The sequence below is a fragment of the Acartia tonsa genome, chromosome 2, assembly GCF_053477335.1.
Source record: "Acartia tonsa isolate MP-2025a chromosome 2, ASM5347733v1, whole genome shotgun sequence".
Classification (NCBI taxonomy): domain Eukaryota; kingdom Metazoa; phylum Arthropoda; class Copepoda; order Calanoida; family Acartiidae; genus Acartia; species Acartia tonsa.
In genome coordinates, this window is record NC_137261.1 from 22287078 (window position 1) to 22303072 (window position 15995).

Here is a 15995-nt window from a genome sequence, read left to right on the forward strand (position 1 = left end):
GGGGAAATTTTACCTTATCTATTTCTTTTAAGATTAAAGATAATAACTTTAAAGATTTTATATTAACAGTTATTATATTCTTTCATCTTAAACAAAAAATTATTTAGTTTAACATGAATTAAATATTTTTCAGTCTAAAACCAACTGATGGAACTTACACTGTTGGCCGCTTGGACATTGATACAGGATCCAACGGGTTTGTTAGCTCCAATGACTTTGCTGGCAAGTTTGTGAGAACTGACCTTACATCTGACCAAACTGTGACTGGTGCAGTTAACTTCCAAGGACAAATCACTGCCACTAACATTGATGCTACAACTTTCAATGTAAGAATATTAATATTGGAATCTATAATTTCTTTAACTATTCAGAGAGAGGGGGTAATGAGCTGTTTAGTACACTAGTCTCCAAAATCCTTTAATGTTTTGGCTTAACAACTTTGGGGACATTAGTGAATTTTTATTGGTTGATTCATTAAATTGAGTGTTTAAATGTTTCAACCACTAATTTTGTGTATCATTGGAGATGTTTATAAATTTACCGGTCATTGTCTTATCCCATAGATCTGTGAAACTCGTAAAATTAATTTGCTTTTTATTGCTCGTCAAATATTAATGTTTTCAGATTGATTTATTTCTTTGTTCTATCATTGTATAATTTAGATTAATGGAGTGACCTATGACGTGAGTGCCACTGATGACATCTCCCATGATCTTGACCAAGATGTTACTTTTAACAACCTTATATTCAACAGTGATATCACCCTCAAGAATAAAGTGTCTCTCACTGGAACTCTATCAGACGTCACTTTATCGGTAAATCTTTAATTTCTATATTAAAGGGGTACTTGCACGTGTAAGTGAAGTGCATTTAAATTTTAAAATATTAAACTACATATTTTTTTCTGTTCAATAGTTTTAACTACATCTATAGGACTTATATTTAAAAGAATTTAAAATGTCTACCAGATAGTTTTTAATTATCAATTAAGGGTTAAAATGGAACAATGAATATATTTCTCTTTATTTATCTATTTTTACCCCTTTCAAATATTTTTCTTTATATTTCGCCAATTTTAATTCTTACAAATGATAAAATTTCTACTTTAGGAATTCCACGATGCTATTGCTGTCGGAGCTGATATTCCTGTTACTGTTGATGGATCTGTGACTGCTACCATCAAGGGTACAGACAGAACAAATCTGGGTATCTCTGGTCTGAAGACTTTTACCAATGATTTTACTGTTGACAATGTTATTGCAACAAAAGATGATGTTGGATTGTATCCTCAGTTCACATACCTGTCCTGCAAGCGGTTGGACATGCAGACTGGTAAACTTGTTGGTTCTACACTTTCGGAGTAAGTACTACTACTCATTAGTAGCAAAGCTACTCTATAATAAATGAGTTTAGTAAAATTTCTTTTTAAAGTTTAACTGCTATAAATATTTCCAATAAGCAAAAGACAAAAGTAAATAAGTTTATCTTTCATTTTACTTTACAATTTAAAATAGTTTATGTAATAAGTTTTCGTGATTTTTTAAAAACTGTTCTATATTTTTTGTATGTATCTTTCTTACTTAAATACTTCATTTACAAATTTTTGTGCTGTAAATGTCGTCGTCCTGGTTTTATATTTTATTACTTGCGTATATTTCATGTTTAAAAAAAATATTTAAAGTCTTAATTTGGTTTAATAGAATCTATTTCCCATCTAAATATTGTTAAATTAAATACATTTGTATTTATAGCAATTAATGAGTTTAGGCCTAGCAACTAAATAACAGCCCTTTTTATTTTTAGATATTTTGGGATTACTGAAGTTCAATGTTTTGACAAATGCAGGTGAATCTTTTTTTGTTAAGATTTAATATTAAACCTTCATTTTATTTTCATATTTTACATTATTTTTCAGTATAGCTCTGAACCGAATCTAGCGGAAATTCTTCGAATTTGGAATTTTTTTATTACTAACTTCCACTAAAATTTATTTTTACCATTTCTCTCTCCTCTTCTCTTGATTATCAGCTGATCTTATTAACTTTTATTTTTTTGTAGGGATGAAATGTGCTACGGATTATCTTATCGACCAGCCAGTGACCAGCAAAGTCATTGTATCATTTATGATTCTATTAGTAGCATTGATCCCTCAAATACGGTCTACCACTCTTATTTGTATGAATGTAAGGTTTTATTTGTTTTGTTTCATATTCTTGTATTTGTATATATTCGATCCACTTATAACCCTTTACATACAATTTGTATATAAAAGTCGTCCAATAAATTATATTTATGGACTGTTAAGTAAGTACATGAGCATGCAAAAATGTTTTCTATAGGTACAAAAAAATTAAATCAATTAAAAATATTTAAATTTATCTTTAAAGTTTCTCGTGTGTTTATTATATTACATGATGTATGTTCGGGGAGCAGTGGCTAGTTATATTAGTTATATAAAGAGCAAGCTATCTTAAAGTCACTAATTTCTGTTAATTGTACTTTATTATTAGGTTGTTATCAGCTTAAAGTTACTAGCAGCAGCAGCCCTGAAATGTACCTTTCTGTAGACTCTAGTGATAATCTTGCTGTGTCCTCTACGGTAGGGTTCTCTTTAATGTTTGTAGACTGTAAAGTAAGCTATAAAAATTGGAAAGGATTTTAATGAATATAATAGATTTGAAATCTGCATAAAATTTTAAGGAAGGGGGGGGGGGAGACATTGGGCTTATTTAATGCACTAGTTTCCAAAGTTTATAATAACTTATTCTCATTCGTTGGCCACTTTAATTGAATTTTTATTAGGTAGTTAGTTCATTTAGTTAAGTGTCCAAACGTTTTAACCATTAATTGTAATATATAAAATGTCATTCAGTGTTATAATTATTCTGTAAGATTGTTATAATTATATTTGTTATTCTGCTTTTAGGACAAGGATCTGTGGTGTTTGGTTGGCCAGAATCTCGTTCACAAGAAAACGGACAAGGCTGTAATTAACTCTGGCGGCCAGCTAGGTAAATTACGAATATCATTATTTTCCTGTGTGGCGTGGAACAGATTTATAGCAATTGGAATTGTTATTTTATCCTTTTTTTCAAATTTTTCAGAAATTTGAAAATCCTAAAACAAAGCTGTAATCTATTTTTCTGTTTTCTTCTGTCAATAATACGATGCGATATTATAGATTGTCTAAGATCAAGTAATTCTTTTGCAAATTAATTTTAAATATGACTCATAGATTTAAGGAACATTAATTTTTATACAATGATTTTTTTATATAATTTTTTTTTCAGCTTTAGCTGCTATTCCCAAAACTTTGGTTGTTGGAGGTAAAACTTATTAATAACTAATCTTTTATATTCTGTATATAATCACGCAACTTCCCCGTGTTGTGTTAGAAGGGGATTAATTAGCAAGTTTGGATTGATACTCAATAGTCCCGTACATAATATCAGTACTAACCTTGTCCCAAGCTACTCTACGGAAAGCGTCATTCATTATGATTACATAATTTAGGACACCTGCTATTCGTCACTATATTAAATTTGCTTTAATTGTGTTTTAGACTAGAGTAAGACATTTTTAATGACTGGATTAATTTTTCTTCAGCAAATTAGTACCTATTTGTTTTGATAAAAATAATTTTAATTATTTTCGAGAGTTAACCATTACTGCTTTTTAGACCCCAACCCTGCTTATGAACTATTCAATTATGTCAGCGAGAATGGTATGTCATTCAAGGTAAAGAAACTTTTGTTTTTAGTTGCGCTGCTGTTTTTTTATATGGGGGTTTGTCTGCTTGTCTTTTAATAGTTGAACAATTCTTTATTTGGCTTTTTAATTACCTACCTTTATCCATTTGATTTATGTAAAAGTCTCAACTAATTCTTCGCTTCCCCTCCCTTAATTTTATCATTTATTCCAAAAGTCTGGATTTAATGGGATTCTTTTTAGTACTTAACCTACACTTTTTGTAAAAGCACCTTGTTACAAAATATTTCTCTTTCTAGATTGAGTGCTTGGGAACACCTAACACCTTCCTGAAAGCAAATGATGATGGAACTACTACATTGGATTCCACTGGTTCCTCATGGGATGCCTCTATTGGTAAGTTTTTCCTGAAATGGAATGTGCACTAATTAGCTATATACATTGATAGCACCGGCCTTACAGCTATGACCTATTCTGGTTTAAAATTTTTAATGGTTTTTCTTTAAAAGGCCTGTAGTTCTAATTATAAATTTATTGTATTTTTTTTTAGTTGGTATTGCCTTCACTGAATTGGAAAATGATGTTATTAAGCCAAGAGTACTCACTGTAAATACAGCACAGGTAAGGGGTTCTATGCCATTTTTAAAGAAATTCTACATTAATATAGTTTTTATGTGTCTTCGTCATTTTGAACTTAAGTTTTCCTGTCATGTCTGTGTAGGAAAAGCTTATGAAAATTTTGTGTCCTGTTTGCAATATAAACTTTGACAATTTACTTTTAGTTCTTTTTATGAAAGTTTATAATTTTATTAAAATTAAGGATGTCACTGGCAGTTTCATTGTGCGTGGTGACTTGGGTGTTGAAAATGTTGAGATTCATTCAGACAATCTGGCTGCTCTTACCTATGATACAGTCACTGCAACTTATTCATATGATGCAGCTTCTTCAACTCACCAGGTGCATTAAATGTTTTTTTTTCAAGTGGCTTTGTAAAAGATTAATATCTGGTGAATTAGAATCTGTTCTAAATCGTACTAAAAAATCTTTATCGTATCATATCCAGTTTTTACAAATATTAAATGTACATTGTACAATGATATTAAAGCTAGTTTTACATCCGCGGAAAGCTGTTCATAATACGATGCGATAAATAGCTATTTTCTTTTTTTATATAAATTGAGATCTCTATGAATTTACTTTTTTCTGACCAAGCTGTTACAAATATTTTTATGCTTTCTCTTAATAGACTATAGGTTTATATGGATGTTTTGATTTAATAATACTTAAATTCTTAGATCTTAGCGCGTTTCCTTATTTGTTTATCTTTGATGTTTTAGTCAATCCCACAAAATGTCCAACTAAAATGGAAATTCCTTATTTAAGATTGCAACCCCGTACACTGTAACTGGATCTGGTATCACTGTCACAAACCTCAACAGTAATTCTTACAATGATGATATTGCTGACTTTGTTCGTCTGGATAGTGCTTCTGAGGTTACACTTCAAGGTAATGAGGGCATATATTAATCCGGCATCCAAAGACAATGGCTGATAAATCATTTACATCTCGTTATGATTTTAAAAATTATCCCTTTAACTACAATTAGTGGTCGAAAAGTTTCAACACTAAACTTAATGAACCAACCAAACAAAATTCCATTACAGTCCATATACGATGAGCCAATTAGTAGGAAAACTCTAAAATTAAACTTTGGTGACTCTCTGCATATTAATCTCTATGTATTATCAATCATCTAGCAGCTAGGCTCCTTTTAGTTTAACTTTGCTAATGACTAATATTGTTAAATCATAGCCAAATTTATAAGGTTTTGATAATTTTTTCGGGGACAGATTTTGTTTCTATCCCCCCCCCCCCATAAAAAAAAGGAATTGAAAAATCCGTTAACATGTTTAATCTTATGAGCTACAATGGCGTTGATAATTTTACTTGTCTTGGTTATCAGTAACATTTAATTATGTGCTTAATAATTTAGGAAATACTCAGTTCAACGCTGATATAACTTCAACGCATTCTGATGGTATTACTGTTGGTGGTACCGTGGCTTCTTATGATCTAGCTGACTTCAACACTAATGTTGCTCGTACATACGCCACCTCTTTAACATTCACTCAGGCCAACACTTTTGCGGTTAATCCTAATGTAAGTAAAAATTTTCTTAAGCTTATTACTATAGAGATATTTTCCCTAAAGATATTTTTTTTCAATTTTGAACTGACTAAACTATTTTATACAATAAGGTTAGGTTATAGGCCAGGGTGCGATACATAACTTTGCCTTTCAGCGGAAATTCATGTATTTTTAGTTTTAAAAATCCTGCTGTATCATGTTTACGATTATTTATTAATGCATAAAATATTTTTAAAAATACAGTATTATAACCAATACACAAGCTTTGCACCAAGAGGTGATGAAAAAAATAAGGTGATTTTCGTAAAAGGACCAGGGAAATCTTCAGCAAAAAAAGGACCAAGAAATCTTCTGCAAAAAAATGGGGATTATTTTGTTTTTTGGGGGGTTGGGGGTGTCCCATCCCCAAGAAAATTATCGAAAACCACCACAGGATCAGTAGGTATATACCCTGAAGAGTAGAATTCAATCGGTTCAGTGGTTATAGAGAAGCTTCGGACGGACGGACAGATGGACAGACATCATTCTACTTTGTATTATAGATTAGCGTTCAAATCAGTAGACTGACAAGTTTAAAATTTCTGTAAAGCTTTTTTTTCTGCGATTTAGAATAATGTTTTAATTTAGGATGGACAAACTTATGATTTGACAGGAACTTCTCTAACCTCTTCTGTGGACATGTCTCTTACTAACTCTCAAATTGCTGTAAGTTATTTTTAGCAAAAAATATTATCTATTTTTGGAGTACCGCAGCTTCTTATGAGAATACTTTTATCTTATTTATCTATTTAGTACTTTTTTCTTTTATATTTTTATGAAACCTCGTAGAAGTAAGTTTGTTGTATTTAAATTTATTTTGTTGATCTTTGTTATGTACATTTAAAAGCTCAATTAAATTTTTTTTTCTCGTATTCATTCAGACCCGGTGGATAGGAACCGGTTCTCATCCATACGAAAAAAACTATTTCTAGCATCGTATTATATCCAGCTTTCTACGAATATAAAAATGTACAATTATAAGATTAAAACCATTTTTTTAGCCCGTGCCTTCGGCATCTCTGGTATAAAAAAACTGGTTTTAATCTTATAATTGTACTTTCTATATCCGCGGAAAGCCGTTTATAATACGATGAAAGAAATAACTAGTATCTATTTAGGGTGTAAATAAGATTGATCTTGTTGACCTTCGTAGCAAGACTATTCTTACAGATGAAACTTCTGCTGTTACCATCAATGGAAAAGTTATTTTCAATAAGGTATTTTTTATGTATCTTATTATATAAAGTAGTATGGTATTTTGTTTGTAGCTTGATCTATCTAACTACTGAACCGATTGGGTTTTTTTTTGAGAAGCCTCCCGCAGGTCCCGGGAACGTTTTAAAGTATTTAGTCTTTGTATTGTTTTAGGCAATTTTTCTGCTATTTTCTACCATTAAATACATAGCCCCTAGAGGTTAGGGGCGCCTCTGCTAGTTTATGTATAGTGTAATATGCTTATGCTGAGGACACGATGGACGGACCATACTTCTTAGTTTAGCTGTAGAGAAGCTTCTCTTCTATCCCAAATAAAAGAGTTTTTATAACCAATTTTATTTATATTCAAATTTAACAATATTAATAATATCTACAGAATTAGGTTGGGTTAAATATGTTAATAGATTCCTTCACTTTATATTTTTGGGGAAAGAATTAACACAGTTATAATCATGGTTTTCTTAAAATATTTACAAACATAATAAAAGGATTGTAGCTATTCTTACTATAGGTCTGTCCGCTACATATGCTCTCAGGTGGTAAAACGTGAGCAACTAACCTTCTTTAGCATTTATCAATTTTTTATGCAGGGATGTCGAGTGAAAAGACCATATAAGATAAATTGATTTATATGACTAATGATACATAAATTACCCCTTCTATTGATTACAATTGGTGGATGAAACGTTTGAACACTTAACTTAATGAACCAACTAATCAAAAATCAATAAAAGTCTAAAGTTGTTATGCCAAAGAATAAGAAAACGTTATTAAAAATCCTTGGACTAATGTAATAAGCTGCTCATTGTCTCCTTTCCCCCTGAATTTTATGTATCCGTTAAAAGCTGAAAGTTTAACAAAGATAACCTAATGCTTTTGAAGGTCGTCGTCAACGGTGGTCACTTTACCATGGGCGACTCGAGACTTAATGGTCATGATATTGGAATTGTTGATGATCTCATCTTAAGGAGGTAAGTAAAATTGATGAATTAAGCAATTTGTTGTGGATTATCAAAATAACAAACTTTGCAATAAAGATTTGCTTAATTCAAATTTTAGAAAATTAAAATTTCATGTACAAGGACGGACTCCTTATTTGAGTAGTTTTGGGATGTTATTAAATCTAATGATCTATTCCAGAAGAAACCTGTTTTATTAGCCCGGATATCCGGCTCCTTGGGGCTAACAAATCTTGTTTTATTTTAATATCTGTGGAAAGCTGTCTAAACTCTGTGATAAATAACTATTAACAAACTTATGTGTTTAGTGATTCTTCTGTGGATTTCTCCAACCATGCTATTGATAGTATGATTGTTAATCAGCCCTTAACCATCTCTGGCCAAGACGTAAGTTTTGCTTTACAATTACAGCAGATGTGTTTTAGAAATATGTTTTAGACTTTAAATCCGGTAAATTACTCCTTTTAATAATATTCTATCTTTTTTTAATTTTTTTTTCCCCCCTTTGTGTCGCTACACCGTCCTGTATTTCCTTATTTGTTTTTTATTTTAATCCCACAAGTTTTAATCTTATTATTTATAGGTATTTGGTCATAATTCTGAAAAGTTTTTGGATGTTCTGTACAAGGACGGAGATCAGACAGTTACTGAAGGTTTGTATTCTTTCTACTTCACTACAATTTTTTGTTCACACAAAGGGGTAATTGCATTTAAACTTTAATTTAGTGAACTATATATCTAAGACATTTTTGAATGCACTTCATGCAACTATCTTTTTAACCTTAAATGCTATGACTCCATTTTTTATCCCCCCCCCCCCCCCCCCAACATATTTTTCATTTTTCCCTCGCCTTAGTAGGGGATCTCTAACAGAATATACCCCCCCCCCGCCCTAAGCAATTATTTTATTTTAACTACTTTTGTCCAGATTTTACCATGAATGGAGCTGTGTCTGCCGGTCAAACTGTTACCACAACAACATTCAATGGATATGAACCTTTACAAAGCATGAGTAAGTTTAGAAATATTTAAAGAGCAGTCTTGCTTTATCTTTGAAGCAGCTTCTAGTACCTATAAAAAAAGATTTCATGCAACACTAATGCCTATTGATGTGAAAGTATACTTTTTAATTGCCCAATGGTAAAATCTATACCTGCCTTTCATTGCTCATTTGTATTGTATTATATTTTTTCTTAAGGCACTATAAGCTGCTGATCTTTTAGTGCTGAATTAAATGATACTCCTAAAAAATGCATATATTCTTTTAACGTCCCTTGACAGTCCTTTTGGTTAATATAAAATTTCACATTTATTAAATTTTGTTTTAATCAATATATTAGGTAGGTACTCTAGATTGATATTCCAGCATAATTATCCGTCTAATTATGTACACTTTCCAACCTATACTGTTGGATTTTTTCTCTATGCTGTTTATATTGGTCTTTTAAGAGACAAGAGGTCTAAAATTTCCATATAAATAATATAATGATTTTTTTGTTTAGTTCAATTGAATGCTGTAGTTAACATTGATTCAAAGTTTGACTTCAAACAAACTCTCAACCTTAATGTAAGTTATTTTTTTCTCTAACTTTGTAACTTTTATTTGAGATTTTTGAGCTTTATTAGAAAGCTGTTTCACAAGAATATTTCTTATTTGTCTTATCCATCAAAATCATCAAAGTTTACCAAAGTGCAAAAATTGTCTTACATTTAATAAAAAAAATTTACTCTTGCAAGGAGTAAAATTGTTAGTTGAAATGTATGGACATTTCTAGTTTTAACTAACCAATTATAATTTATATTTATATTAATATTATTAACATTATTTTTTTGCTTTTTCTGTTCCGATGTGGTTTGTTAGACTTTTAAAACTAATTTAAAATTTAGTCTGTGGATGTTACTGGAACCATTAATGGATTCGACTTCCTTGCCAAGTTTAGAGACAGTGTTGCTACCCTTGCTGGGGATAATACTATCACGTAAGTAAAGTTTTAAAATCTTCAAATCTAACCATTGCAGTAGATACAATAATTATCTAATGGGTATTATTATAAATTTTTTACACTATTTAAATCTTTTTTCATTTTAGTCAAAAGTGGACTATCCATCCTGCGTTTTTTGATGGAGATATTCTTGGAACTCAACCTACCAATAATATGTATATTAACGACCAGAGAGTGTCTGATCTTAACAAGGCTGCCGGCATCTTTGATCAGCTTCATGCTGTTAAAGTTTCTGCACAGGTAAATCCTTCAAACCTTAGATTTACTGATAAATGACTGTGTCACCTGTCTGATGTGACTGCACCAAGTACCATAATTAAACATCTAGGTATGCTAAGGGATTTTAGCCTCTATTTGAATTATAGTGGCAGCACCTATTGCTTATATTTTTTTTCTCATTGAGGTAAGAAGGTGGAGAAAATGACTTAAAACTATCCCAGGGCTTTAATACTAGTAAGTATAAGCCCAGCCTGTAACTCTGATCAAATTTCCTTAAAAGGGATAACTTAATCGGTTCAGTTGTTGAAATCTTAAGCTTCAGGCTAAGCTAAGAAAACTTTACTACTTTATAAAACGAAATTTTGAGGTTTTAACTTTTTTTCCTTTAGAATGTTTTAACTGTTAATGATGTAAACCTACAGTTACCAAAATAACCAGATTTGAATTCTTTTTTTTTTTCTATTTGTTTTAGGCTGAAGCAAATGTGCTTTGTGAGTTTGTATCCGACCTGCAGGAGTCTTATCTGTCCAACCAAGAGATTATACACTATGAGCTTGTTAAAACTGAAACGTAATATGCTTACATATTTTATATTTTCATTATAGTTCAAAACATAACTTCAAAATCATTATTGTCCAATTCTTACAGTTTTTAACCTGTATTTTAAGCTTTTTATTTAATCCGTTTTATGTCTATCTTTAATACCCTTAATTTGAGATTAAATCTTTTAGATATGATAACTGATTCTTGTTTAGTTTTGCTGGAGCTACATTTAGCAGCAGTAAGCTGGTAAATACTCCTGACAATAGCAAATACTTCCTGTTCGTCCTGAATGGTAGAGATCTAGAGTTGTACTATGTTCGCCCTAGTACTGGTGTCCTAGACAAGTTGTTTAATGTTCAGGCAAGACTTTCAAGTTTCATTCTTTTATCATAACGTTTTCGCATCTTTAAAGATTAGCCGGTATCCTTATGACTAGTTATCCTGTAATTATAAACTTTTCAAACTGAATATTTCTATTCTTTCGAATTCTAAGTGTAACTTTACTTTATTTAACAAACTCCTAATTTGATTTTTAATTTTTTACTTATGTTTGAAATATTTAGTTGACTATTGGACTTGCTGATGGATTCCTGCCCAGAATTGACCACGTGGTTGATGTATCCTCTTCCTCCAGCACAAATTACAGATATGTCGTCTTTGTATCTACTGGCAAGCCTAGCAGTGGTGTAGAGATGTACTATGCTGACATTAATACAGCTGTTACCTCTGTCAATATCATAAGTGTAAGTTATTTTTGTATTTTAGTTATGCAAAGTAGTAGGGTAGCAATTATTTCTAAAATTGAAGGTGTAATAAGCTCAGTTTGTATAAGTACCTTAAACCTTTATTATATCTTTTTTTTTGTAATTCAAAATTAACTGTAAAAATAATACCAAAATAATACCTTATCGTCTATGTTTTTAGGTTGGTGCCTTGTCCAACGCTTTGGCTGTGTCAGACTTCAGTTTGTCAAGCGTACTGGTATACAAACAAGATGCAGGTGTTGTTGGGTAAGTATCAAACACTTTGATAAAGTCAAAGTTTCATTATCTATATTAAATTTTTAAAATATTAATGATTTTTTAGCTTGTCAGTGATTAATATTGCTGATCTGGTGACTTGCTCCGGAACTGGTGACTGTTCTGCTGTTACTACTGCAGAGACATTGTCCGCATGCACAGCAGAAGATCCTGAAATTTGTCAAGTTGACAGGTATACTCTTCAGTTCTGCTAGCTTAAACTGACCATTACAGTTTACCGTTTTCAATTCTAAAGTTTTGAAAATCATTTAAAGTAGATTTTTTCGTTTTCTTTCGACACTTAAGCATGCGTAAATAAAAAAAAAAATTTCAAATTAGTTTGTTATTTTCTGAATACTTCTGTCTGCTATGCCTTCTTTTTTCAACCCTTTATATTTAGAGCTGTACACAATATGTATGCTGTCCCACCTATGTATGCCGTGTTAAAACTAATTTTATAATCTTTACAAAACATTATTTTAGCGTTACTGATGCTGTTCAAGTTGGCCTAAAGACTCGTCTGCTGCCAACTGGACATAGGATGGTTGCTTTCAACCAGAAAATAGCTTCACTGAGTAAGTATACTTCATATGAATTTAGACTGTTTAGTTATTGCTAGTCTGTTGTTCTAATCCGCCAAACTTAAAAAGCAGTCTAACTATTTTTGTTAATCTGTACTCTTTCTGACTAATAATGTGGGAAGATTATTCTTAAGAGTGATTTTCTTTTTACTTGTTCGAAGAGTGTATACTGAATCTTTGTCTTCTACATTTACTCATCTGACATTAGCAGGGGCTGTAGGTACTAAATTAAGATATTTATTGACCTATGAGAAGCTACACTGTAAAGGACTAAATAAAGCTTACTCCATTTATTTCTAAGGATATTTTGAAAATTTGAAATAGTTTGAGCATATTTTTTGACAACTTGTAATTTCAGACCAGGACGTTGTTAGAGTTCTTCTGTTTGAAAAGTCTGTACAAGGTAATTTTTTATATTTTTAAAATAAAATAACAATGTACATTTATTTATTTGTAAATTCTTTTTTTTTATCTTTTTAATTAAATATTTTACACACTAGATCCAAGATTTTCCTGTAACTGCACACTTATTTTGCACACTAGCATTTTTAGATATTTATCTCAAATGATTCTAATTAGAATTATTTTGTATTTTAGGCGCTTACATATTATCAAAGAACATTATTGAGTCTTCATCTACTTTGGATTTCTCCATCTCTATTCTGGATGCTAAAGTATTCCTAATCCTCTCGGGTAAGTTTAGAAGATTTAGTTTGGTTCATCAGCTAAGTTTCACACTTTTAAGTGCATAATCTTTGTCTAGTAATGAGTTATTTACTTTAAAAAATTCAACACCTTTATGCATATTTAGTATTTTTATAAATTTTTCTTGAAACAATTTTTCTTGAAAATAATACCTTTGGCTTTTAAAGAAACGAAGGGAATATTAAGTCGAAGTCTGCTTTGTAAGCGTTTTTACAAGAATAAGTAATTGACTGGTCTTACAATTGAGAAAAGCCGCCCCTAAGTCTTAGACAACGACTAGTAATAATTATAGAGTAGCTTTGCTACTAATATTAATAAGTAAATAAAACACCTTTAGGTGCAATAATCTATTAGTTCTAAGGATATATAATGTTGTAAGTAAACAGTTATAAACTAACTTGCTTTGGCTAGAGCTCTTATGTCCAAACTGATACTGTGCACGTAGCTACAATATAGATAAAACAGACCTGCAAAAATCAGGGCATCAATCAATATTTATACATGGAGACCAATGAGTGTATGCACTGCTCTAGAGCTTTCCACTCACTCACGCATTGTCTCCATGCACAACCTACCAATGATGTAATATCAATAACAAAGTTAATGAATGAATGTTTTCATCACACTATATTGTAGGATCTAAACTTGAGATGAGAGAGGTGCATGTACAGACTGGAACCCTGGAAGACAAGGACCTGAGCATGCTGGACCGAGGAACCTACACCAACATTGTCGATGGAAAAGACTTCGGCTCTGAAAATGGAATTTTAGGTTGGTAATCTTGCTAATAATAGCCTATATTTTAAAATGCTCCAATTTTTTTCTTTAAGTTTGAATTTTAAATTTGTTTCCTCCAGTTTTTGTCATGCCATTCCTTAATCCATTGCTATTAAATTCTTAATGATCTTTAAACTTTGCATTTAATACCTAATCGAAATGTGCACCTAGTTTATAACTAGCTTGATCTGCAAGTCTATCCGTAATGCTGCAGTGAACTTTCATTATCTGCAATCTTCTTTCATTTATAAAATTCGTCATTTTGTTATCTTTATTTTGTTTTCTTTTTATGACTACTGAAAAACATCATTTCAGTGTTTCTTTTATTTCTCCCCCTACTTATGGATGTTGTCATCCTTTTTTATTAATTTAAAAATTTTTCTGTAAAAAACAAAGTTTTCAAAAATTTAAATACATGTAATTTTTAGTTGTGAAGAATGGTATGAAGTTTGTTGACTTAAAATACAATGGAGTTAATGGGTTGAAAACTTACAGCACACTGGATGTACCACATAGTATTCTCAGGTATTAAGATTAGAACTTTAAAACTTTAAATCTTAGATTCCTTGCCAACCCCTTTTTTGAGAAAATCTATGATAAATTGATCCTTCATGATGAGAAACAAAATTGCCACGTCTTTATTAAATACTTTTGGGTTTAAGTTTTGAAACCAGCAATTCGGTTAATCTTCTTTAAATCATAACCTTTGGGAGATCAAAAAAAGTCTGTAATGAAACTTAGGGATAGTATAATTCAAAGCCCTTCCTCCCTGGGTTTGCATTTTATCATTGTAAGTTCATTTATTTTACAGAAGACATGCCAATTCTGTTAAACCATTTCTCAGGAATATGCAGGGAAAAGGGAATTTGATTCTGACAAACATTCTAAAATTCCAAAATCCCCTTCCCTCTTCAACCCCCTCCCTTCAGTTACATTTACAATTTTTAACTTGTGCTTGAAATTATTTTTCTGAAATGTACTTCCTGTAACTATTCCCTTGCATCTTATAACACAAATGTTGATATTTCAGTGTGTCCTGTACCGACGTGGTTGACAGCACATCTGGTCTTGTTGTGTACATGAAGGCCTTCCTCGGCAGAGACACAATCACCATTCTCAAGGCTGATCTGGCCAACCCAGTCAAATATGTACAGGTACTAGTTTTCACTATAATAGCGGCTATGCACCTAGGGGCCTCTAGGGGGACTTGATCGGGGGGGGGGGGGGGTAAGTCTGCCCCGCTCTCCTTTTCAATCTTTGTCATTAAAAAAAATTGGGAGTTTTCTTGGGATTGAGGGTGGTGATAACCATACTCAAAATAGCTATTAACCTTCCCTGTAAGCTTAAATCTAAAGGAGAACCATAACGGTTTAGCGGTTAGCGAGGTCCTTTGGCACGGACAAACGGACAGACAAGTCTATCAAAAACAAACCTGTTACTTTATTTTAAGGATTAATTTTTTCATTGTTCATCTATTTTCTTGTTAGTTAAATGCTAATCAAATTTTTTTGTTTCAGTTTGAATGTGTTCAACCTGAGGTGCCTGTTGGATTCACTTCTCCTTGATTATAAACCCTTGCAATTTCAAGAATATAAGAATTCGCATGGTCTGATAGTTTTAAACTTATTATAGCTGTGATATTTTAATTTAAATTGTATATTTATATATAATACACCTATACATATTTATTATGTAAAGAATTCCCAAAGAAAAAATAAAAGTTTTAAAAATTTTAAATTTGATTTTTTTTTATAATAAACTTGTTTTTATGAAGCTAGTAAATAATTAGGGTTTATATGTATGTCTGTAAAAATAAGAAATCATATTAAATTCGGTTGCTAGCTTGAGCTTTCGGTATTCATGATTTTTCCTCTTACTATCTGTAGAAAATTGACTTGCGACTTATCAGTATTGCTAATTTTGTTAATTTTTATTGTTTAAATGTCTCCATTATTATTTACAAGAAAGAGTAATGATATAGATATATCAATTTTAACTTTTAATATTTTCTAATTCGTGTTTATGTTTCGTTGAAATCTCTAGAATATTATTGTTTTTTGTGTTTTCTCGGGGTGGT

General features: G+C 31.2%; 1 protein-coding gene across 1 annotated transcript in view; it reads left to right on the top strand.

The window, feature by feature from the left end:
- Nucleotides 1-15655, top strand: part of LOC145306775 (uncharacterized) — a 33126-nt gene extending 17471 nt beyond the window's left edge. The window contains exons 20-54 of the mRNA XM_080149074.1: nucleotides 134-326; nucleotides 663-815; nucleotides 1110-1360; nucleotides 1804-1845; nucleotides 2059-2183; nucleotides 2511-2599; nucleotides 2927-3011; nucleotides 3291-3326; nucleotides 3680-3738; nucleotides 4008-4104; nucleotides 4259-4329; nucleotides 4529-4666; nucleotides 5093-5216; nucleotides 5704-5870; nucleotides 6486-6563; nucleotides 7016-7114; nucleotides 7995-8083; nucleotides 8380-8458; nucleotides 8655-8724; nucleotides 9000-9083; nucleotides 9574-9638; nucleotides 9959-10050; nucleotides 10161-10314; nucleotides 10766-10863; nucleotides 11049-11196; nucleotides 11400-11579; nucleotides 11761-11846; nucleotides 11923-12048; nucleotides 12339-12430; nucleotides 12795-12839; nucleotides 13034-13129; nucleotides 13778-13912; nucleotides 14347-14443; nucleotides 14949-15072; nucleotides 15436-15655. Coding sequence (XP_080005200.1) covers nucleotides 134-326; nucleotides 663-815; nucleotides 1110-1360; nucleotides 1804-1845; nucleotides 2059-2183; nucleotides 2511-2599; nucleotides 2927-3011; nucleotides 3291-3326; nucleotides 3680-3738; nucleotides 4008-4104; nucleotides 4259-4329; nucleotides 4529-4666; nucleotides 5093-5216; nucleotides 5704-5870; nucleotides 6486-6563; nucleotides 7016-7114; nucleotides 7995-8083; nucleotides 8380-8458; nucleotides 8655-8724; nucleotides 9000-9083; nucleotides 9574-9638; nucleotides 9959-10050; nucleotides 10161-10314; nucleotides 10766-10863; nucleotides 11049-11196; nucleotides 11400-11579; nucleotides 11761-11846; nucleotides 11923-12048; nucleotides 12339-12430; nucleotides 12795-12839; nucleotides 13034-13129; nucleotides 13778-13912; nucleotides 14347-14443; nucleotides 14949-15072; nucleotides 15436-15483 — 3715 coding nt within the window. The 3' untranslated portion in view covers nucleotides 15484-15655. The remainder of the gene's footprint in view (nucleotides 1-133; nucleotides 327-662; nucleotides 816-1109; nucleotides 1361-1803; nucleotides 1846-2058; nucleotides 2184-2510; nucleotides 2600-2926; nucleotides 3012-3290; nucleotides 3327-3679; nucleotides 3739-4007; nucleotides 4105-4258; nucleotides 4330-4528; nucleotides 4667-5092; nucleotides 5217-5703; nucleotides 5871-6485; nucleotides 6564-7015; nucleotides 7115-7994; nucleotides 8084-8379; nucleotides 8459-8654; nucleotides 8725-8999; nucleotides 9084-9573; nucleotides 9639-9958; nucleotides 10051-10160; nucleotides 10315-10765; nucleotides 10864-11048; nucleotides 11197-11399; nucleotides 11580-11760; nucleotides 11847-11922; nucleotides 12049-12338; nucleotides 12431-12794; nucleotides 12840-13033; nucleotides 13130-13777; nucleotides 13913-14346; nucleotides 14444-14948; nucleotides 15073-15435) is intronic.
- Nucleotides 15656-15995: the final 340 nt, after the last annotated feature.